General features: G+C 33.8%; 1 protein-coding gene across 9 annotated transcripts in view; it reads right to left on the bottom strand.

The window, feature by feature from the left end:
• Positions 1–244: 244 nt before the first annotated feature.
• The window catches only part of SLC4A7 (solute carrier family 4 member 7), a 107,275-nt gene continuing 83,849 nt past the window's right edge, over positions 245–23,670 (bottom strand). For 6 of the 9 annotated variants that reach the window (XM_015132319.3, XM_015132314.3, XM_077994142.1 and 3 more), the window contains 8 exons: positions 22,378–22,539; positions 21,943–22,194; positions 19,175–19,243; positions 17,378–17,551; positions 13,344–13,475; positions 10,628–10,725; positions 6,786–6,893; positions 245–4,373 (listed from right to left, as the gene is read on the bottom strand). In XM_015132319.3, the coding sequence (XP_014987805.1) occupies positions 4,292–4,373; positions 6,786–6,893; positions 10,628–10,725; positions 13,344–13,475; positions 17,378–17,551; positions 19,175–19,243; positions 21,943–22,194; positions 22,378–22,539 (1,077 nt within the window). In that variant the 3' untranslated portion in view covers positions 245–4,291. The remainder of the gene's footprint in view (positions 4,374–6,785; positions 6,894–10,627; positions 10,726–13,343; positions 13,476–17,377; positions 17,552–19,174; positions 19,244–21,942; positions 22,195–22,377; positions 22,540–23,670) is intronic. The other 3 variants (XM_077994140.1, XM_015132316.3, XM_015132317.3) reach the window with 1 other exon arrangement.

The raw sequence follows: 23,670 nt of genomic DNA, 5'->3' as shown, positions 1-23,670 counted from the left end.
GCCTTTTCTTAGAGAGCTTTAATTTCAATTATTTCTTAACCAGCAAACGCTGTTGTGAAACAAACACTGTTTTATTTTTTTCACAACGTTTCCTGTTTTCTCTCTCCTACCAAAGCCTAGGAGTATTAGGAGGCCAGAAACAGACATCACTCATTTACCTTCCTCTCCTATCCCATCTCAAGCTGAGACAGAGATGTGGTTCTCCTAATAATCAGAATACAAAGTAAAGACAATAGCCAACAACTAATTAAGTAGATTTTTATTGCTCAATCAACTTCAGTAACATCTCCAAAAAAATAGTTTTCATCTAACAATTATGAAACAAATTTGAAAGGCAGGATCATTCACAATATAGACCTGGTAGAAGCTTATACTTCATATAAATGAAAAAATATCAGTTCTACAATTTAAATGTTTACTTTGGATTTTATTATAGAAGAAAATATCATTGTAATTATAAAAGCCATAAAAATTGGAACTGTACTGTGAAATTACATCAAGGTATCAAATTTTATATAAATGAACAATAAAATTCAATTTTTATTTATTTAAACATAGTAAACATTGGAAGACAATCTCCCCCATGGGGGAAAAAAAAAAAAACCTTGAATAATAAAGCAACAAAAAAAAGCCACAACACAAAAACTAATCAGTGTGCAAAAAATCTGACTTAAAAAAAAAAAACAACAACAACCTGGGGTTTAACAATTACTCTAAGTCAAATGTTGAAGTCAGTATGTGTTAATTAAATTTCATTTTTAAAATGATCTTTGGATGATTACATTTCCAACTATGTTTTCCTATAATTGACAATGTTACTTTTTGAAAAGTCAGAAAAGAAACCAATTTATATTAAGATGGCCAAATTTTGCAATTTGAACACTATTTTAAACTTTGAACGTCCTTAAGGTCTTTAAATTTACTTTCTAAAATAAATAATTGTTGGAATAAACCAAAAGACATTTCACATATTTGCACTGCATATGATAAAAATGATGCGATCTACATAAATAAATTTAAAACATTAAGTTATTTCATATAAACATTTTTAATTACAATGTTATATCAATGGCTTACACAGTTGAAATCTGAGCACTTTAAAACAGGATTCACACCTTAAACTGCTGAGCACATTTATAGAACTGATGTACATCATATAATCCTTTAAACAGCAAACTCTGGTGTTATACCTCAGTTTCAAAAAGCATTTTTCTTTCAACAGAATTTTGAACCTGCCTTTGTGAAAGAAAAAAATTAGAAAGCTATTATACCCACACAGAAAATTTAAGTATGTGGAAGAAATAAACTTTTTTGGATGAAGAAAACAAGTTGATTTTGAGTGGTAAACAAATCTGGTTTACAAATACATGCATTAGCACATAAAATATTTTGTCCTAGACATCTTTACAGAAGACTTGGCAAATATGAACAATGGTATGCCACAGCTTTTTAAAACGACGTTTAACAGATATAAGATCAGAATCATTCACATTCACACAAACACACACACACTTTAGAAAGACTGTGTGCTTTGCTTCAGCATATTTAATATCATTAAAGAATATATAGAATCATCCTTTTATCATAAGGAATTTACGTCATTGTTTTCTCAAAAGCTGCTATTTTAGATTGAAACAGCATTCAGAAAAAAGTACATTTCAGATGGTCAGCATCAGGATTTACTACAGACTTTGTAAACAGGTATCTATAAATAAATAAAACTAGGGTGGAGAAAAGAATATCCTGAGGTGGCTCTGTGGCCAGGGTATTCAGTAGCACTAAGCTCCATTCTGGAAATCAAGGCATCTAAAGAAAAGTGCAGGGCTGAATTTATTTTGTAAATGGAATATGTACAGGTTTAATTATTTTGCACCTTGAGGTAAATCAGTACACAGCAACTACTACTGCTTATATACACTTATTTAAGGCAACTTTATTTAAAAATCAATATATGTAGTAAATTATATCTGTCACTGTCTCAATGAATGTTATCTATGATTATTTTTCAAAAACAGTGGAAGAAATATAATCACTTAAAACAAGCAGTTAATTACTTAAACATGAGTTACCTTTGCTCTTAAACGGAGTAGTCAGATCATTTTGTCAGTCAAGTAGTCAAAAGAAAGCAGAAACCAGTAAAATTAGAAGCACTGTGAAAACATTTTGAGTGCAAAGTATTTTGCAAGTGACGGTTTTTCTGGCACTGGATACTTACTATACATAAATTAAATAAAATCACAGAAACACTATGATCCCAGGTAGTTTTCAGTTTTAAAATTTCTTCCTGTAGAGTAAGTACAGTTGTTACCCCCGATGTCCAGACACAAGGAAATGATGTGAGGAAATCCTCTTGTTCAGGTACATCAGGGGAGTTTTAAAAATAGCAGCAAATACTGGGGTCTTTGGAAATAATTATGCTGCTACAAATGAAAAGGAATCATTACAATGGAAGCTCATAAACAATAATAAGCACCGTGGGTAATACTCTATCAATTGCCAATAGAGTCTAACTCTTTTTAGGCAGTACCAAATGATGACAGCTATATATTTTCTAAAGAAAAGCAGCTACATTTCCAACCTCTCATCCAAGGCAGAAGTTGAATCCATCATTTTAACTAGACTCTTACAATATGGTCTTAGAGGAGGACATTACCTTAGTTAATAAATAGTTTATAATGAATTTAAAACACCAGACTTGCTAAAATTTCAGCTTTTGGCATTCCTCATGATCCTTTATTAGATTAATTATGTATACTTTTATAATTTAATTATATGGTTAAAGGGCATTGGAATTTCATTAAAATTTTCATCCTAATAGTCATGTCACCATTTTTGATATTTCTGTGGCTTCTCAATACTCATTTGATTTTTGTAAATTATTCTCTTGTCAAATCAGTTTCACAACCCCCTTCATCCAGTCCTACAGGCTTAACAACATTTATTTATTTCACGTGGAGCTAAAAGTATATAAAAGATGACTAACAAGATTTGTTAGACTGTAAAAAGCTCAGAAAAGCAAAAACTAACAAATACACAAAATAAAAATGCCATTAATCTGAGCTACATATAAAATGTCTAATTTCCTTTTAAAATATAAATATGGCAGTGCTTTATATCAAAGATGTAAAATCTATCAATTGCTTTAAGATAATAAACATAAATGCAAGTGAGCACCAACTATTTACATTAACAATTTACTCTATTTGTTACTTTTCCAAATGTTTATATAATATTTAAGCATCATATCAAAATAAATATTTTAAAATAAAATCACAGGTAACAAGCTATTAAATGTAATCTACAAAAGAATAACATAAAGAGAAAATGAAAGGTAATTCTTAATAAAGTAATACTGATCACAGACCCATCTGAGAGAATTCTGACTCCTGATTATTTACGCCCACTACTTATAAGGAATAGTCAATAACTTGAACCTGATGGAAACTAAACCATTTTAAGACAAAGAGAGACAAGGCAGAGAACAGAGTGGGAAAAATAGGATTTAAAAGAGTATAAGGATTCAGAAAAAAAAATTCTACAAAGGCTTCAAAATCTAACTACTGCAAACTGGCATTGTATAACTTTTTAAATTCATGAAGTTATAAATGGTATGGGTGCTTAATTATCAAATCACCTGCAATTGTACTTGTCTGTCACAATGGATACCCAGATATGAAGGTTTTGAGATTAAAAAAAATTTAAACATAAAAGTTAAAAACTACCATTATTAAAGTTTCCATTGTTCTACATTCATCTCTATGGCTAAGAAAACGCCAGTTAGTGAAACATGATGGACATCTACAGAAATGAAACACAGAGAAGCCCTGAAATGTTTCCACTTTTCCCACAGCACTGGTATAGACTCCCTATTCTTCCCATAAAGCACTAACAAAAGTGAAATAATATGTGAAAATTTCGAGAAACACATAAAAATTATAAACATAAACAAAGGATCACTTCAGGTTTTTATGAATTGCCATTGATGAACAAAGAGATGTAAGAAAAGCAGACTGAAAGCATTTCTCCGCATCCTTCTATTGCAAAACAGAAATTTTTTTTTTCTAACAGAATAAATATTTGAATAGTTAAGAACCATGTACCTCACTTCAAAGAGAGCATTTCATTATACACATAGTCTCCACGGTGCTCATTACAAACTCCAGACACTACTTTTAAAAACTCAGTAGTCACACATAAACAGCATGACATACAATATTCTTATATATAGTGACATGATACGCACACCTTACATATGTATATATCTATATGTATAATGCCTCTTGGTTCAGTTCTATAATGAAGTTTCAGCATCCACATATTTCTTTCTTGGTTCATCTTCAAAACTTATTTTCACACTCACAGGTTTATCAGGACTATTTAAAACAAAGAATGAAAATAAATAATTTTTAAACATAAATATTCAATTCTAAACATGGCTAAGAATGAATATATTAAACCTTCTGAGATTACTATTAACACTACAAACTTATGACTTGCTAATATAATTTTACCTTTTTCTAAATCAATAAAGTGGAAAGGCAAATATTAAAAATTCTGTTTTTAAAAATTACAAATATTAAAAATTCTGTTTGCAATTTAAATTCATGTTCTTCTTACAACTAAAGAGGGGGTCCTTAAAATAGGGCAGTATATGGTCAGAATCTGTTGGATTACTTTTATTTAATATATGAAGAGCTATAGCATGAGACTTTTATTTCACTGAAAAATCTATTAATATATGAATCTTTGTTAATAGATAGGTATCAAATAATTTCCAAGGTTATAAATTTATAAAACTTCACTCCAAATTTGATTCATAAATATAAAACCAATATATTATATATATTCTATATACATACTGGTTCTGTATTTATGAATTTTATTTATGAATTTTATTTATGAATATGTATTCTATATATGTAGAACAAATATTTGAAATATATATATATATTTTTTTTTGAGAGACAGAGTTTTGTTCTTGTTGCCCAGGATGGAATGCAATGGCACAATCTCAGCTCACTGCAACCTCCGCCCCCCAGGTTCAAGTGATTCTCCTGCCTCAGCCTCCCAAGTAGTTGGGATTACAGGCATGTGCCACCATGCCCAGCTAATTTTTGTAGTTTTAGTAGAGACAGGGTTTCTCCATGTTGGTCAGGCTGGTCTCGAACTCCTGACCTCAAATCATCCGCCCACCTTGGCCTCCCAAAGTGTTGGGATTACAGGCCTGAGCCACTGCACCTGGGCGACCTATTCTATATTTTCAACTTAGTATCACACAGTGACTCCATGTACATGGATTTAATTAATTGTAACATATGAATATCTGAGTTCTGGAAAAGGTTTTGAGAAAGTGTAAAAACACACTATGGTTTGCTGTCTTCTCTAGACAAACTGAAGAAAAGACCCCCTTCCCCAAGCATTTTCCTGTTAAACAACAAAGCCAAGACATTCTCTTTCTTCCTATGTGATTCTGAAGTGCAAGGCAACCCAAACAAAAGGTAAAAGCATAAAACGTATTAGTTATTATTGTAAGGCCTTTATTTTTTATGATAATTATACTAACAGGGCCGGGGGGGCTGACACTGTGTGAACAATTACTAATAGTAAAAAGAATATTTAGAAAAATTCTGGCTGTACTGAATGATCCAAAATTACAAAGAGTTTAACTTTAAAACTTTTTAAGTTAAAGACAGAAGAAAGGAAACAGCCAGCTGAGAAATCAGAACTCAGATGACAGAAGAGAAAAACATAGGATAGAGAGTAAGTAGGAAAAAGGTTCTAAAAGAGGGTAGTCAAACAATGACAAAAAGCTAATCACTTATTGTCAGAAGACAGAGCTAAGACAGCAAGTGAACCAAAACAGCTACGTGACTGAGTGCCTAGAAAAGTTTTCATCTGATGCCCAAGCAGAATATACAGACACCCAACATAGCATCTTGCACAAACTGTACATAAAAAGAAGTATTTGCTGAGTATGAATGACTGAGTACCCTATAAGACAGTAACTCATTTCTCCAGAGGCTTAAGGGATTAAAGTACTGATGATTACCAAACAGAATCCCTGAGGGCTTAGTTCTTGAAGTGAGAACAAAAGAAAGAAAATAGGTTATATAACAAGAAATGTAAGAAAGAGGTTACATAATACTTTCAATACATGGTCCACTGTAAAACTGAATGGTCTTTATGTCAATGGATTCGATTTCTTCCAAATATCTCCAAGCAACATGTTTACCTCACCTGAACAAATGGCATACTAAACCAAAACACAAGAAGGGAAACAACTTGTGTTTCTCTTTTCTTAGATCATCAGAAAGCATGATTGAAATAGTATTCAATTATAGTAGTTAATCCCTAGTAGTTATCTTTATACGGTTTCTGATCTTTTTTATGTTCACTCCATACTGCTATATGAAATTTATTTTTATTATAAAATAGCTCGAATTATTATTATTACTATTTTTGAGACAGAGTTTCACTCTTGTCCTCCAGGTTGGAGTGCAATGGCACGATCTCGGATCACTCAAGTGACCTCAGATGATCCTGACCTCAGACGATCTGCCCACTTCAGTCTCCCAAAGTGCTGGGATTACAGGTGTGAGCCACTGCACCTGACTCAAATTCTTTTTTAAAATAGGTAACTATATAAAAGACAAAAACATAATCATTATTTATACCTTATTCCAAGTATACATTAAAATGATGGATGAAAGAAAGAAAGAAATGAAGCTATCATAAGTAAATGAAAATTGGCTACAGTTAGAAAACACATAAACAGTTATAACTACCTCATATTAGATCTGGTTACTTTGGCATTCTCAGTATTCATGGAAAGTGCCTTCCACTGTGCAGTTTTGGCCATTTCATCTGATATGTTAACAACTGAGGGATCAACACTGAAGAACAAATACACTTTTTGGTTAGTATTCAGTACTTGCAAAAGCATTAATATTGTCATTCTTATTATCTGCTTTCATCAGCTAAATTGAGAAAACCTTTGCCATGCACTTAAAGGTCTAGCAGGATATCAGAATTTGAGTTCTGTTACAGAGTCCTTATGAAGAATTACATCTTTCTTTCTAATCAAAACTAGGAGTAAGATTAACTAAGTTAGCAAGATTTATTTATGGAACTTCGCTTCAGAATCCAATTTGGGGTTTCAGCAGTCCTTCGGCAGCACTCTAGCAATGATGCCCTATTATCATCTTGGCTGAAAATATGCTACTGAAATAACATAAGGCTATGTTAATATGTTTATGCATACAAAAAATAATGCAATCTCAAGTCAACTAGAAAACATTTATAATTGGCACACATTTAATCTTATCAAATAAATACCCAAAGTATATAAGGAAAACTTAAGATTATGATTTTTAAAATCTTATTTTTCATAGCTTTTACAAATCATTATAAAGAATGCTTGGAAAGATAACACTCTGAAATTGAAAACAAAGTTCTGAAAATATGTCACATATTTAGTGTGATAAAGGTGGTATTTATCAAGTTCATCAAAATTAAAAGAACAGAGTAGGCCGGGCATGGTGGCTCATGCCTATAATCCCAGCACTTTGGGAGGCTGAGGCGGGCGGATCACAAGGTCAGGAGTTCGAGACCAGCCTGGCCAACGTGGTGAAACCCCATCTTTACTAAAAATACAAAAATTAGCCGGATATGGTGGCACTCGCCTGTAATCCCAGCTACTTGGGAGGCTGAGGCAGGAGAATCTCTTGAACCTGGGAGGCAGAGGTTGCAGTGATTCGAGATCGCACCACTGCACTCCAGCCTGGGTGACAGAGCAAGACTCATCTCAAGAATTAAAAAAAAGAAAAAAAAGAGTACTATCCATTTATTACAGTAAGACAACTGTTTCTGTTTCTGTATTTCTATGAAAATTACTTCAAGACCTCAAATCCAATAATACCCATAAATAATTAATTTGGGGCTCAAGGTTGTCCATCACAAGTAATAGGAAAGTATCAAAGTTAATACAAATACATTTGCAAGTCCTTTTTCTTTGATTAAAAAAATACATTCAGACAAACAAGATACAAATACAAATGTCAAATTAGGTAATGTTAAATTAACAATGTGATGGCAACTAGTTTACAAATGACTAAACAGCGGTCATTTAGAAAGTGCTAGCTCTGTTCATACTTAAAGTCAGAATGTTATTTACAAATTTTAGATTGAAGAGAAATGTGAGGTGGTCACTGAAAAGTCTCTATGAATGGTTTCTTTACCTTCGCCACGTCAGATTTTTAAAAGTACACAAAATCTGAATACCAAAGTTTATAATGGCATAGCCATCCAACTTGAAACTGCCTACCCCGAGTAAACATTTATTCACTTGGTTGCCAACTTCATATAAGTGAAGAAAGGAATTCCTGATAAACTTTCTAGCTTCTAAATATCCTCCACTATGAAGAAAGTACATGTTTTTTTTTCCCTCAAAATGAAATTAGATGGGAAAAACTTAGCCTGCATTATATAAATTATTTTCATCTTTTATAAGGGCTTTACAGTTTCCAAATACTTTCATATATCATCTCATTTGATCTTCCACCCAAGTAATCCAAAGCTATTTAAGATATAAAATTCTGGCAAATAAGCACATTAGCCATTTCCTGGCATTCCTGATGTTAAAAATTTTAAACATAGCCATATTAATCATGGCTCATGTCACCACTTAAAAGACAAAAGGAAAACTACAGATATCTTTTTCTTTATCAGACTATAGACTCCACTTAAATTTATCAAGGTTCATATATAATTACACTGAAAAAGTGATAAAGTAGGGTACAGAAATTAAGCGCAAATACTCTCAGCAAGTTGGTGATAATTACTAACAACCATCATGGCAGTTCCTATACTCTTTTTAGAAGTACATCAATGAAGTTAACATATTAAATCATTTAACAAATATTTCTAGAACCCATCAAAGCAGATCACTGTGGCTGGATATATTAAATATCCATATTAAATGCCTCTATGCTTGGCATTTAAAGTATACAAAAATTTCAAGAGAATAATTACAATAGTGAAAATAAATAGCAAAATGTATAGAGGAAAATCAGTTGAATTCATTCATCACAACTAATCAACATGTACAAGTCAAATGTCACTCCTGTAAAAGCTATAAATAGCTAAAAAATAAAAAAAAGAAATGGAAGGAAGTTAATTAAATACCAATAAACATTTTCTATCAACTGATCAGGGAAGAAACCTGTACATTTTCTAAGACTGATTTCGCTAGCTAATCAGAAATGGAATAGATGTGTAGAAACAGGAGGGCCAGGAGCTGTGGTTCACGCCTGTAATCCCAGCATCTGGGAGGCCAAGGCGGGCGGATCACCTGAGGTCAGGAGTTCGAGACCATCATGGCCAACATGGTAAAACCCCGTCTCTACTATAATTACAAAAATTAGCAGGGCGTAGTGGCAGGCGCCTGTAATCCCAACTACTCAAGAGAACCGAGGAGGCGGAAGTTGCAGTGAGCCAAGATCACACCATTCCACTCCAGCCTGGGGGACGAGAACGAGACTTCGTCTCAAAAAAAAAAAAAAAAAAAAAGAAAAATATAGAAATCAGGTGTGTACACAAATATAGGCTGTTATTAATATTATTTTGAGACTGAGTCTTGCTCTGTTGCCTAGGTTGGAGTGCACTGGCATGATCTTGGCTCACTGCAATCTCTGCCTCATGGGTTCAAGCAATTCTCCTGCCTCACCCTCCTTCGTAGCTGGGATTACAGGCACCACCACACCCAGCTAATTTTTCTATTTTTAGTAGAGACGGGGTTTCCCCATGTTGGCCAGGCTGGTCTTGAACTCCTGACCTCAGGTGATCCACCTGCCTCAGCCTCCCAAAGTGCTGGGATTACAAGCATGAGCCACCGCACCCGGCCTCTAAGACTGATTTCTCTAGCTAATCGGAAATGGAATAGAAGTGTAGAAATAGAAATCAGGTGTGTACACGAATATAGGTTAATCTTTTAATACTACAGAAGTCTGCATTTCCCAACCTCTGTATCTTTAGTTCTTACATTTAAATATAAATCACCAAAATCACACACAATGAATTATACATATTTATTAATTCTTGCATCATATGAACCCTCACTGCCAATAATCAAATCACATCTTTGAAAAGTAAGAGACTTCTAGGGCCTCTAAACATAGTTATATATTGGAAGGCTATCAGAAAATGAATTACTGGTATCTGAATGGATACTGACAAAGATTACTGAAAACTTTTATTTTCCAGCAGCCACTGACCACAGCCCTAATGAAGGGCACAAAGGAAAAAGCTACACTACTGGGAAAATGGAAATATTCTCAGACTCATGTACTGATTTTAAACTTCACTAAGACAGATGGAGTGATAGAAGACAAGTCAATTTTATTGGCTTGGCATGGAAGTTTGTTTAAGGCTCTGGTCCAAGTCCAGCTTGGGTGGGAAAGGAGCAAGGGACTTCCTTTTCAAATTGTGTGACACCCTCCTTTAGTTGATACACCATATGCAGATTTTATCATCTTTTATAAAATAGAAATCATTTTAAAGAAGCATTGTATAGCTTATTAATACACTTGACATGTATATAAAAGTTTTAGAGCATAAAGTTATATCTCACCTATACTTTAGGGCCTTAACTGGAATTTGCAAGAGACTTCCTCCTTCAAATGGAAGGTGCACAGTATCATCATCGTCTTGAAGCATCCGTTCAGCTTCCTTTAGAACACATGTGTGAAGAGGTTACTTTTCCCAGAAAATTTTCCAACAGAATCGGTTAATATATAATGTTTTAAAGACTTAGAAACCCAAACTGACATTATTTAAATATAACATATCTGCCATTACTGAAAAATTAATTTTATAATCATGAAGACATACTTTTAACATAAAATAAAAACAACCACTTGTATAACAGGACTAATTTAACACTGATATAACTTTCATTTCTTTATGTAAATCACTATCACTCATACTATTTAACTACAATCTAATTACATAAATGTGATTATCAATTATTATGTAGGTTTATAATGAGAGAGAACATTCTGTGAAACCTTATCACAATATGATACGAGCGGAATGTCATTTAGATAAGGCAGGGTTTCTCAACCTCAGGAATACTGACATTTAGGGTATAATATTTATCTTTTGTAGAAGTCCTATGTATATAGAGTATTTCACAGCACCCCCGAATTCTACCTATCAGATGCCAGTAGCAGCCCCTCCAGTTATGACAATCAAAAATATCGCAGAAATTGAAATACTCTCAGCAATGTCTCAAATACTCTCAGATCAATTTGCTGAGAGTATTTGTTGTTTAATTCCCTCCAGCCCAACCCAGTAATAATTACTAATAACCATGACGGCATTTCCTATACTCTTTTTAAAAGTACATCAATGAAAGTACTATCTTAAATCATTCAGCAAATATTTATAGAACCCAGCAAAGCAGACCACTAAGGCTGGTTAAGATCAAGGCTCAAGCTCAGGTTGAGACCAACTTGGACAGTGGACACAGAAGAAAATTATGATGTTAATAATGGGGGTGATGGATAGGACAGTAGAGGGAGACACTGAGAGAACATTTGTATTTCTTTTCCTTACTAATAGAAATTCTACTATTTTGAGGTGCCAATGTGCCCAGATCTTAAAAACAAACAAAAACAAAAACACCTCTAAACTAAATCTCCCAGCATTCCTTGCAACTTAGTAGGATCATGAGGTGCAAGCAGAACTTACTGGAAAGAACATTCTGGAAAGACTCTTTAAACTTGACAATATGGTAAAGTTATTTTGCCTTCTATCCCTTCCTTTTTCCTGCTGTCTCTAATGCTAACATGACAGCTGGAGTCTGACAGCCATTTTGACTCATGAAGTGAAGGAGAGGATGGAAACTATATGCTGAGGTCAGGAGAAAAGTACAAGGAGCCCCTGATAACTTTGTGGGGCTTAACACTACATCATTTGCTTTCAAGAATTCTTTTACTTGAAACGCAAGAACAACCTTGTGTTTAAAGACCACTTTTACTTTTGTTTTTTGTTATATATGACTGAACCTTATTCTAATTAATACAGAAAGTAATAAACAGGCAATTTGGCCCATATATTTTATAGGTAAATTACATCCCATTTCAAAAATCACCAAAAACTCATACAGGCCAGGTACAGTGGCTCACGTCTATAATCCCGGCACTTTGGGGGACCAAGGCAGGCAGATCACCAGAGATCAGGAGTTCAAGACCAGCCTGGCCAACATGGTGGAATCCTGTCTCTACTAAAAATACAAAAATTAGCCCAGTTTGGTGGCGGGTGCCTGTAATCCCAGGTAGCTTGGACCCGGGAGGTTGAGGTGGTTGCAGTGAGCCAAGATCATGCCACTGCACTCCAGCCTGGGCTACAGAGCAAGACTCCATCTCAGAAGAAAAAACCAAAACACCTTACATATATAACTCTGAAGAAAACCAAAATCTTAATTTTAAAAATCTGGTGTCTTAATTCAAATTAATATTGTAATTAGTATCTAATTAAAGAATTTCAATTTTTGTTGAAAAATAAACATAAAACCAATAAAATTTTAATCTCTATTTAAACAGGACCATAACATTTTAAAATATGTATCTTTCTTATCTTTGATTTCCAAACAATATTCTGAATGGGAAAATGGAGCAAGGAAATACAATCAAAAAACCATCAATGCTATATACTCAAGTCTCTACTTTTCCTTCTTATTAACTGATAGTATTGAGTTGGTTATTAAAAATCAAATTCCAATTCAGAATAAAGTATGTTTAAATCTTGGCATACAAATCAACTAATGGTGGTACACAGTAAGTGCACATAAAGACTAAAACTTTATTATACTTTTTCAAAAAGATAATTACTTAAAAATCCTTTTTGTCATTACGTATAAAATTAAATATATGCTAAAATTTATATTAAATGTATTTAACGTTTACTCAGATAATATACTCTGATGTACAACTATTTTGTGTTACCTATATTTTAATATTGCTAAAAGCTGTAATTCTTCTGATTGCTGATTAAGTAAGCACATGATATTTAATTTTTGAAAAGTATTACTGTGTCAGAGCTATGGAAGTACAATACAATGAAATAGTTAAGAGCCTACATTTGGAACAGTTACCTAGTCGCTCTCTGCCTCAGTTTCCTCATTTGTAAAATGGAGATAATAACAGTACCTACTACACTTTATACAAAGTTCTTAGAAGGATGAAAGGAACTGATTCATGTAAAGTGATTATAATGGTGCCTGCAATATGGTACAAAATATTAAATAAGGAAGCGGTGTAAGTTTAAAATGGTTATCTTTTTACCTCCTTCTCTTTTTTCTTTTTGTCATCTTCTTTCTTTTTCTTACTTTCTGGCATGAGATCATCAAGCCAACTAAGTTCTCTCTTCGTGAAACACAGGTCCATGAGTTTGCGTACAAACACTAATGCAAGAACCTTTAAAAAGGGGAAGGAAATATTAAGTAACACATAATATAAACTGTATCACTTAAAGAGCAAAAGCATATTTGTTAAATCTTATAATAAAAAATGCTTCATATAGTTTAAAAATTATTCACACATTATCTTGTTTCAAAGGAATTGAGTCAATTATTTCTTTTTTTTAACTTTCTGCTAAAAAAAAAAAAAAAAGCTATAAAGAGAGGAAAAAAGGAAATGGCATTCTTAACCTTCTCCTTAATAAATCTCTTGCACTCCACATGAAATTATGAAGCAGGTTAAACACTGACTATCAAAGCAAAAACATTACTTTTTAAGACATTATATATTATGTAAGTATATATAATTTTTAAAAATCTCTTGAGCAATGCATTAGAGTACCTATTCCCAACATTAGGTTTTAACTTTTCAATCATATGGGAGAAATGAACTACTACTTTAATTTGCTTTAACTGCTTCTGAAGATGAGCATGTTTTTGAATGCTGATTGGCAAATGAGATTTCCACTTCTCTACTTGCTATTTCCTAACCTTTGACTGTTTTTTCTGTTGGTTTTTACGACTTTTGTTTATGAATTTATGAGTTCTGTGTAGTTTGAATAGAAATTTTTTATCTGTGTTATATGTTACAAACATTTTCTCCCAGTTCAGTCTGATTTCACTGTTTTTTATGCTTTTTGAACACATAAGAAACATTTAATTATCATGTGGTCAAATATAGCATATATCTTCCTTTTACACTTGGGTTTTCCTATGTTCTTTGAAAAGTTAGTCCCAATCAATGGATTATACAATACTCTTTTACATTTTCTACTACAATTTATTTTACCATTTAAATACTGAATTCAATTATGATTTTTGAACATGGTCTCAGATAAGGAATACAACATTACTTAGCTTCCGGTATACATTTAAGTCGTCCAATACTAAATTCTCCCATACAAAAGAAATATTACCTTTAATGAAATAACCTGCTTATGGTATTCAAGTGATAAAATTCCAATGTATTCAGATACATTTCTGGACCCATTTGTCTATTTTTCTGATTTGTCTATTCATATGCCAATTCTATATTATGGTGGCTACACTGATTTGTCAGCAATTTTTAAATATTTGGTTATCAAAACAGTACAGTATCCGCACACGAACAGTGAAGTGGATGACAAAGCAAAGCCCTCTATGCCCAATCCTAGCCAGGAATCCTTCTTAGTTATAATTATCATTATCTTGTCATTCTCTAGTAGTTATGTCTCTCTAATGAATATATAATTTACATACAGAAAAATTGAAAAATAGCACGTGTACAGTTTGATACTTTTGACAAATGTATATACTATTCATATAATGCACACCCAGACAAGATACAGAACATTTCCACCATCCACGTTTTTGAGTCTGGCATTTATTTTTTTCTATAAGCTTCCAAATTATTTATCCAGTTCACAATGACACCATCCCCCACCCCAACACATACATTCAGATAAAACTCCAGTAGAATTTGTACTTGGCACTGTATTACATTTCAATGCGATTTTTCAGAAAGCTGAAAGTTTTATAATATGAAGTCTTTAAAACAAAGAACACGGTATTTGTTCAGGTCTTATTTGTTGTCCCTTAATACTGTTATTGATTGAATTTTGTTCCCCATTAATAGTTAAGTCCTAACCTCCAGTACCTCAGAATACGAACTTATTTGGAAATAAGCTGTTGAGGAACACCAGGTGACAACAAAGGCCCCAATTTCAGTTACCCAGCTGCAAGCCAAAGGAATGCCAAAGACAGCCAGCAAATCTCCAGAAGAGAGGAAGAGACAAGGCAGGATTCCCCTGGAGGTTTCAGAAAGAGCATGTTGCTGCCCACCCCCACATACTGCCTCTGGTTTGTGGTACTTTGTTACAGCAGCCCTTGGAAGCTAATACAACCGCTATTATAAAGCCTTTTTCTTTAAAGGGGTTTTTCTTTTAAAATTTATTCTTAAGTATTTTATGGTTTTTGATCATTGAGAGAGACTGCCTACTAATTCATCAAGTTTTCTAACGTGCAGTCACCCTAACACAATTCTTATTAATTCTATTACGGGCTCAGTCTTTTTTGTTTTTAACTAAAATCACTTGGGTTAATACGTATACTATGACATTTTCAACAAATATGTTAATAATTGCTTTGAAGCCAAAGTATCATTGTCTACTTAATTAAGATATATTAATCTCAGAAATTCTGCTAAATTTACTTGCTAATATTTTAGTTTAAGGTTTTTGCATTTATATTAGTAAATAGGAAGGCAGCATAGATTTTTTGTGCAACTTAATTAGCCTTGGATGTTAATAACTTGCTAGTTTTTTTTGAGAAAAAAAATGCATAGGTTTCCATCTTTTCCTTTGGTCTAGAATAATTCAAGAGGGCATTATAATGATCTGTTCTTTAAAATTAAGCTTTTAACCAATCTGACCCTGATACTTTAAGGACAGGTCTTTAACCACTTTTCCAGTTTCTTCTATGCAACTGGGCTATACACAAATTTTATACTTCTAGTGTCAATTTTGGAAATTTAGATATAGTATGAAAATAATCCATTTGTTCCAGGTCAGAGGTCAGCAAACCATAGCACCTGAGTTAAATCTCATCCACCATCTATTTTTGTATAGCCCATAACCTAAGAATGTTTTTTTACAGATAAACATTTGGAATTAACTTGATAGTAGAGAACAAAAACCATGAATCCCGATTAAAATAATGTCAAATAAAAAGTAATTCCATTCTTCTAGTAGTCCTATATTTTTAAAATTATTTCTAAAATTTCATCAGTAAGATTACGTAATTACCCACATAACACTCTCGTGACCTACAAAGTCTAAAATGTTTACTCTCTGGCCCTTTACAGAAAAAAGTTTATTGACCTCTGCTCTAGATATTCAAATTTACTGATATTCATGCAAGTGTTATTTTCATCAAGTCCCTCGAATCACATCCATATCTCTGGTTATCTCTCTTTTCTCCTTCTTAATCTTGTATATCCATTCTCTCATTTTCTTCTTTACATGGGCTTGGAGTGGTTTATCCATTACTGATTTTTTTTTAAAAAAAACTTAGCTGCATCGAAGTCTTCTTGAATAATAAAGGCAATGAAGTGCATACACCTTCCTCTCAGTGTTTTAGTTGTGCTCAAAGTTTTACAGCAACATTGTTATAATTTTCTCTCTTTCAATACCTCTAGATGGTTTTTTTATTCAGTTTTCTATTCAGAAATTATTTAGAACAGTGTTTAATTTCCAAATATTCAAGATTATTTTAGTGGCTTTCCATTATTTATTTCTAATTTAACTATTAGAAAATATTACTTGAGTAATTTTTATAGCTTTTTAAATTCTGTAAGGTTTTCTCTGTGGCCATGTACAAAACCAATTTTTACATGGCATTTACAGAAGAATGTACATTCTCTATTTGTAAAATGCAATATTCTGTGATAATTTAATGAATTATCTTGTCTTATTAAAGTCATCGGTAGTCTTCATTACTTTTTAACTTCCAGATCTGTCAATTTCTGAAAAAGATATATCAAAATATTTTAATAATGAACCATGTTGTTTTGGTTGCTTTGCTTTTACATTTGGAAATGTATTTGTTCCATGAACGTCCTGAATTCTGAAGTTATTTAAAAATACAAAACCAAGTCCTATAGCCTAAGGACTAAAAAGAAAAACAAACAAAAATTTACAAAATAAGAAAACCGAGGCTGGAAACAACTGGTTTGTATCAAGTAACAGCTAATTCACATTTTTCAAACACCGAAGGTACTTAGAACACATTATTCCTTTTCTCAAAGTCAATGATAAATATTAATAAAAAATTACTGTAAAAATATTATTAATTAGTGACAAAGTAAGTGTGAAGAAATCTTACCATCATAGGAAAAACCACTGCAGCAGCTGAAACTTTTATCACCCATAAAAGGACCAAACAAGTAAGCTGAATGACTGTGAAAATATGGACCTTCCAGAGCGGCACGTAACGGAGGTATATCAAATCAGGCTGATGTTTAGCAGGCATTCCAAATAATTTTATACGGTCAAATAACTACATATAGAATAAAAAACAAAGAAGTTTTCAATAAAATATTTCTGCTATTTAGGAGAAGAATCTATACTCAACTTTAGGATTTTGTGTATTAAACTGTAACTTCCTTGACATTTTCTGATAGTACAGGAGAATGTTACAGCAAGGATTCTCTGGATCCAAAGCAGGGAGAGGGGTAGGGGGGATGTGGCGGGCAGGAACCAAGCAACCACCTGCACTGCTGTAATTAATTTAATCAGAAAACCCAAGCCAAAATGTTTAATTCAGTGGATTAAAATATCTAGACAAACTTATCTGCTATAATTGAATAACACTCTCGTGACCTTTGAACTTGTTTTCTAATGTGCACGACAACAGAATAGTCTGAGTGACTTCTAAGGTTCTTTCCAAATCTAACCAGAAAATAAACTGAGATAACAATTACAATTCTTTACTAATTGAAAATAAAACTGAGCAAATGCCTTCATCTTTTGGAGCTTTAATTTCATCATTTACACACTGTGAATAAGATCAGCACAAAACTCTTAAAAATCACGTGAGATAAGGAAATAATTTCTGGACCAGTGAAGAGTAGATCCCGGATGGTGTTGAAAAAATAAAGATGCTTTCCTGCCACTAGCCTATAAGTTGGAAACTTTAGACAACATCCTTTTCATGAGAAGAGGTGGTCATGTAGTGCTAACTGTGCTTTATGATCATTTTATTTTATTTTATTTTATTTTTTTGAGACGGGGTCTCACTCTGTCACCCAGGCTGGAATGCAGTGGCATGACCACAGCTCACAGCAGCCTAAAACTCCTGGGCTCAAGTAATCCTTCTACCTCAGCCTCCTAAGTAGCCAGCACTACACGTATACACCACCACAGCCAGCTAATTTTTAAATGTTTTGTAGAGACAGGATCTCACCGTGTTGTCCAGGCTGGTCTCAAACTCCTGGCCTCAGGTGATACTCCTGCCTCAGGCTTTCAGAGTGTTGGGATTACAGACATGAGTCACCATAGCCAGCCTAAATGTTTTATACTAAAATTACATTAGTACAAATCTTAAGAAGTTTTATTAGGTTGTTTCCCAGTAACTACTAAAACAAAACAAAATAATGAAATCACTGGCTTAGCTAATAATCTTCAATAAGTCCTTCTATTTCTGTTTCCTGATTTATATTAGGATTTCTTCCTTTCCTCTCTCCCAACTGGTTAGTGTTTTGAGGATCACAAAATGATGTATCTGCTAGGCTTCATAAGCTGTATTTTGTTACACAAATGGTGGGTCTTGCTATTTTTATAGGAAACTAATATCTACCTTTTTAAGTACCAAAACTTTTTTTCAGTCCAATCCTTTTGATCTTCCCTCTCACTATACTAGTCTTTATTGAGTTATAGGGCTTTTCATTGGCTTCAATTAAAAACAGGTAAGGACCATGTCAGCCCATGACCTCACTCTCTGGAGGAAAAAATGTGCAGTAAGCAAACAATCACTTGGCAAATGTCTGAAGTCTTCAGTTAGGAAACTAACCTGCCCACAAGATGTCAGAGTTGAGAATAAATCACTACCATCATTAAAATAATCTTTACATACTTAAAATATCAAGTTTCTATAGAAAATCATTAAATACTTAAAACTTGCCTGGATTCCTTTTAATGAGGAAACTCCCATATAAAGGAAAACACCATACAGAACAGGCATCGGAATAAACTGTAAATAAAATGACCACAATTAGAACTCATGAGTAGTAAGTACACAAAAACATAATCAGTGAGTAATTACAGGGCTAGAATTAAAAGATCTTTCAGTCATGAGGATTAGACCGACCTAACATTTCCACACATAAAAAAATTGCTAATATACAATAACCTGCTTGAAAAATGGCTCATCTTCTACATATTGTTTCCTAAAAAGGGAGTATGTTCACTTAAGAGCAGGGGTACTGCAGTCAGACTTAGTTTTAAGTCAAACTTAACCTTTCTGTACCTCGATTTCTATATCAAGATTATTGTGAAGATTCAATGACTTCAAATACATAAAACACTCAGAAAAGCACCTGATACATATTAACCACACAAAAGGTGACAACCATCATTATTGCTATCACTACCTGCTGCAGTGAATATTATTATGCAGTACACTTTACTGAATACAGTAATTAAAATCCACCTCAAAATAAAATCCTGAATACTTTGGCAGTTATGACGATCCCAAACTGTCTACACAGTTCACACCTATTCATCCTGCAAGAAGGTCTGGCTATTAACAGAACCCATCCATTTACTCGAAAACCACAAAAAGCAGTCTGACCTACGGGAGAAGTGTACTATAAGGAAAAATGAATTAAAAAACTACAGAGGAAAACCACATCTACTACATCTCTTCTAAACAACTTAGCAGGTCTTTCTAAGGACACTGGAAAAAAAGAAAACAATTTATGAAGCAGACATATTTTTAAAAATCCAAGCAATGCCTGTAATCTCAGCATTTTGGGAGGCTGAGGTGGGTAGGTCACCTGCGGCCTTAAGTTCGAGACCAACCTGGCTAACATGGTGAAACCACCATCTCCACCAAAAACACAAAAAGTAGCTGGGAATGGTGGCATGTGCCTGTAGTCCCAGCTACTCGGGAGGCTGAGGCCGAGAATCATTTGAACCCAGGAGGCAGAGGTTGTAGTGAGCCAAGATCATGCCACTGCACTCCAGCTTAGGTGATGGAGTGAGACTCAAAAAAAGAAAAGAAAAGAATGCTCGGAAAAGGAAACAATAAGAATGGGAAAAGCTCATGAAAATTAAATCTATAAACATCAAAATAACTAAAATTTTGTAGTAACAATTTTGATAAGACTGAAGACCAATATAATGATATGAAAAAAGGAGGAAATTTTCTTTAATAGCAAGGGGGAGGAGGGATAAGAATGTTAGACCAAATCCAAAAGGTCTGAGATCTGTTTAGCTGGAGTTGAAGAAATCTGTAACAGAGACAGTAGATGAAAGGGAAGTAAACGGGGGAAGAAAATTCCCCACAGCAGAAGCCACAAGTTTCTTGAGGAAACTCACAGAGACTAAGCAGGGTAAATGAAAAGCCCCTAACTGCCCCCCTAAGGATCTGAATGAGATTTCACAAAAATGAAAGTTAAAAACAATTTTTTTGGTTTATCTTACAGAAAAGAGGGAAAAGGTCTCCATAAAAGTACAAAAACCAAATAGATTTCAGATTTCTCATTAGAAAATTGGTCTCTAGAAAACAATGACTTGAAGATCCAAAAGAAAATTATTTTGAACATCTAACTATGGATCAAAGGTTGAGGTAAACAGAGACATTTTGAAATACGCAAGAACTCTGAACAAGTTCACCACTCATGGTACCATGTGTAAAAAGAATGTATCAATACAAAAAATGAATACAAGGAAAAACGGGAACCTGCATATACAATTTTTTACAGTAAGGGAAGGCAACAGATATTAGAAAGACTTATTTGGCCTCGAGGCTTGGGCTGGAGTAAAATAGGGTGTATTTCTGCCTCCCTGCAGGCAAATCACACTGCTTAGTCCTCACAATCATACTGCTTAGTCCCCAGCAAATATCATCATAATATCATTTATGTGTTCCCAGAGGGTATAAATTTCTGTAATCTAACTTACAGGAGAAGCAAGGAAGGCTTATCATCATAGCACAAAATGTAAATGTTAATAACAACTTTTACAATAATAAAATTAAAAATAAAAGCCAACAAGAGGGATGTGATGGAAGAGAGAATGAGGATAGAGTCATAGGTGAAAGACACAACAACTTTAGGTCTGAAGCTCTCAAACTCTGCGGTCTCAAGACCCCTTTATACACTTAAAAATTACTGAGGTCATTTCCCCTCCCCCACAAATACTTTTGTTTATGAGTGTTTTATACATATTGATATTTGCCATATTATTTTTTGTTTTTTGAGACAGGATCTCACTTTGTCACCCAGGTTGGAGTGCAGTGGCCCAATCACGGCTCACTGCAGCCTTGACCTCCCAGGTTCAAGCGATCCTCCACCTCAGCCTCCTGAGTAGCTGGGACCACAGGAGCACGCCACCATACCTGGCTAATTATTTTTATTTTTATAGAGACAGGGTCTCACTATGTTGCCCAGGCTGGTCTTGAAACACCTGGCCTCAAGCAATCCTCCTGCCTTGGCCTCCCAGAGTGCTGGAATTACAGGCGTGAGCCACTGCACCTGGCATACATTATTTTAAAAATATACACAGCTTAACACTGAAATGCTTGCTATACTAAAAACCCAATGAAATTATTTCCCAAGTAAACTGTGGAAAATAAACCCAATTTTAGATATTTTAAGTTTCATTTTCACATAACTAAGTATAAATGTTATAATAAGACTGTAAAACATTGCAATAAAGAGATTTTACCTTTAGGACTGAAGTCATGAACACAGAGAGGCCCATTAGAATAAAAATCATTAGCCCTGTAACCCGCTGTTCACGAATTCCCAAAAACTTGGGTTGTTCCCCTGGAGCAGAACATTCAGATTCAACTTTTAAGCTGTTGACATGACTTATTGACAACACTGTTGCAGCCACAAACCATGGAAGTCCCATGACAGAGCAAACTCCCAACATAATGCCAACCATGAGCAAATCAAGGTGATAGCCAGCTCCTTTCTGAAAAGTGAAATGAACATAAGTATCTGTAAGTCTAAATTGTTCCCTCAATTTAACATTCTACACTAATTATAAAGAGGGAAGAAGCTAATTTTCATCTTACATCTTTTAATGTTCCAATCATTACGAAAACACCTCAAACCCTTGAAGAATCACAATGCTTAAGGCAAATTCTAAAATTACCTTCAATTTGTGCTCCTTTCGGTTTATAATTACAGCTGTGATTTGTTGATCCATAAAAATGAGAATAGTACAAAGCAAAGCAGGAATAGCAGCTATTAATAAGGTCCACCAAGGATTATCTCCCAGTGGGTTTATGATCCACCCTCTCTCTGGATGAGTAGGCTGTTAAAAAATTAAAAATAATTTTTAAAAAGTCTCCTTGCTGTATTGCACTAAATTTCCATAACACAGACTCGATCTGTTCCAAGAAATACCAAGGAATGGGAAATAACTTAAATCTTGAACTATATGGTGAATTATTTTCAAAGATGGCCACAGTAATTCTTCCTATCCCTACAAGTGTACCTTCTGGCATGTGACTCAGTCAATCTTTCCACCTAGAGGTGGAGGCTGCTTCCTTAACCCCTGAAACCAGGATGACCCTGTCACTTACTTTAACCCACAGAATAAGGCCAAAGTGATACTATGTGATTTCTAAGTCTGAACCTTAACGAACCTTGCAGCTTCTTCTCTAGCCCTCTTTGAACCCTGAGATTATTACGCTGTTGAGTAAGCCTAGATAAGCTTTCTTGAGGATAAGACTATCCTCAATATAGTCTATATGGTAGTGGGTGTCGGGGGCAGTTCACCAGGCAACTATCCCAGCTGCTTCAACCATCTGAGCTGAGGCCTCAGATATACGAATGAAGGCATATTGCCCCCACTGATGGCTGCACCCCATAGAGCAGACCACAAACCAGCTAAGCCTAGTCTCAACTGCCACAGAATTATAAACAAATAAAGTGCTGTTATTCAAAAGTTTGCTATGTAGAAATTGATAAGCAAACTGGAATGTCATTTCCACATGTTCCAGCATAATTCATATAAGGTAAAATCAATCTATCTACTAAACTCCTAAACTAAACTGCTTTATAAGTCCTCAGACTTAGTGATTTTGACAGGGTCAGTACTAAATCAGAACTAGTCCTCAATACATGGTATTTTCAAAGAAACTACTAACAAAAATAAGGCACTTTATGAGATACTAATACATTTTGACAGTACAATATAAGATTTATTTTATAGCAATTTTTTTTTAAGATCAAGAGAGTTTAGTATGTTTGGGAGAATACCGCATATATTGAAACCAAAAACATATGTTTTTGTTACCTCAACTCGGTATTAAGCTTGTTTCTTCTTCATGAAAACATTTGTCAATATAAAAGGGAAATTTAATACTTTCAAAGTTCAGGTAATTCAATCTTTCCACACTAATATATATTAAACTACCTCACACTCAATATTGTATATGAA

This window comes from Macaca mulatta, chromosome 2 (genome assembly GCF_049350105.2).
Source record: "Macaca mulatta isolate MMU2019108-1 chromosome 2, T2T-MMU8v2.0, whole genome shotgun sequence".
NCBI lineage: Eukaryota > Metazoa > Chordata > Mammalia > Primates > Cercopithecidae > Macaca > Macaca mulatta.
Note: the sequence above shows the minus strand (reverse complement) of the source record. Positions and strands in the feature narration are given on the sequence as shown.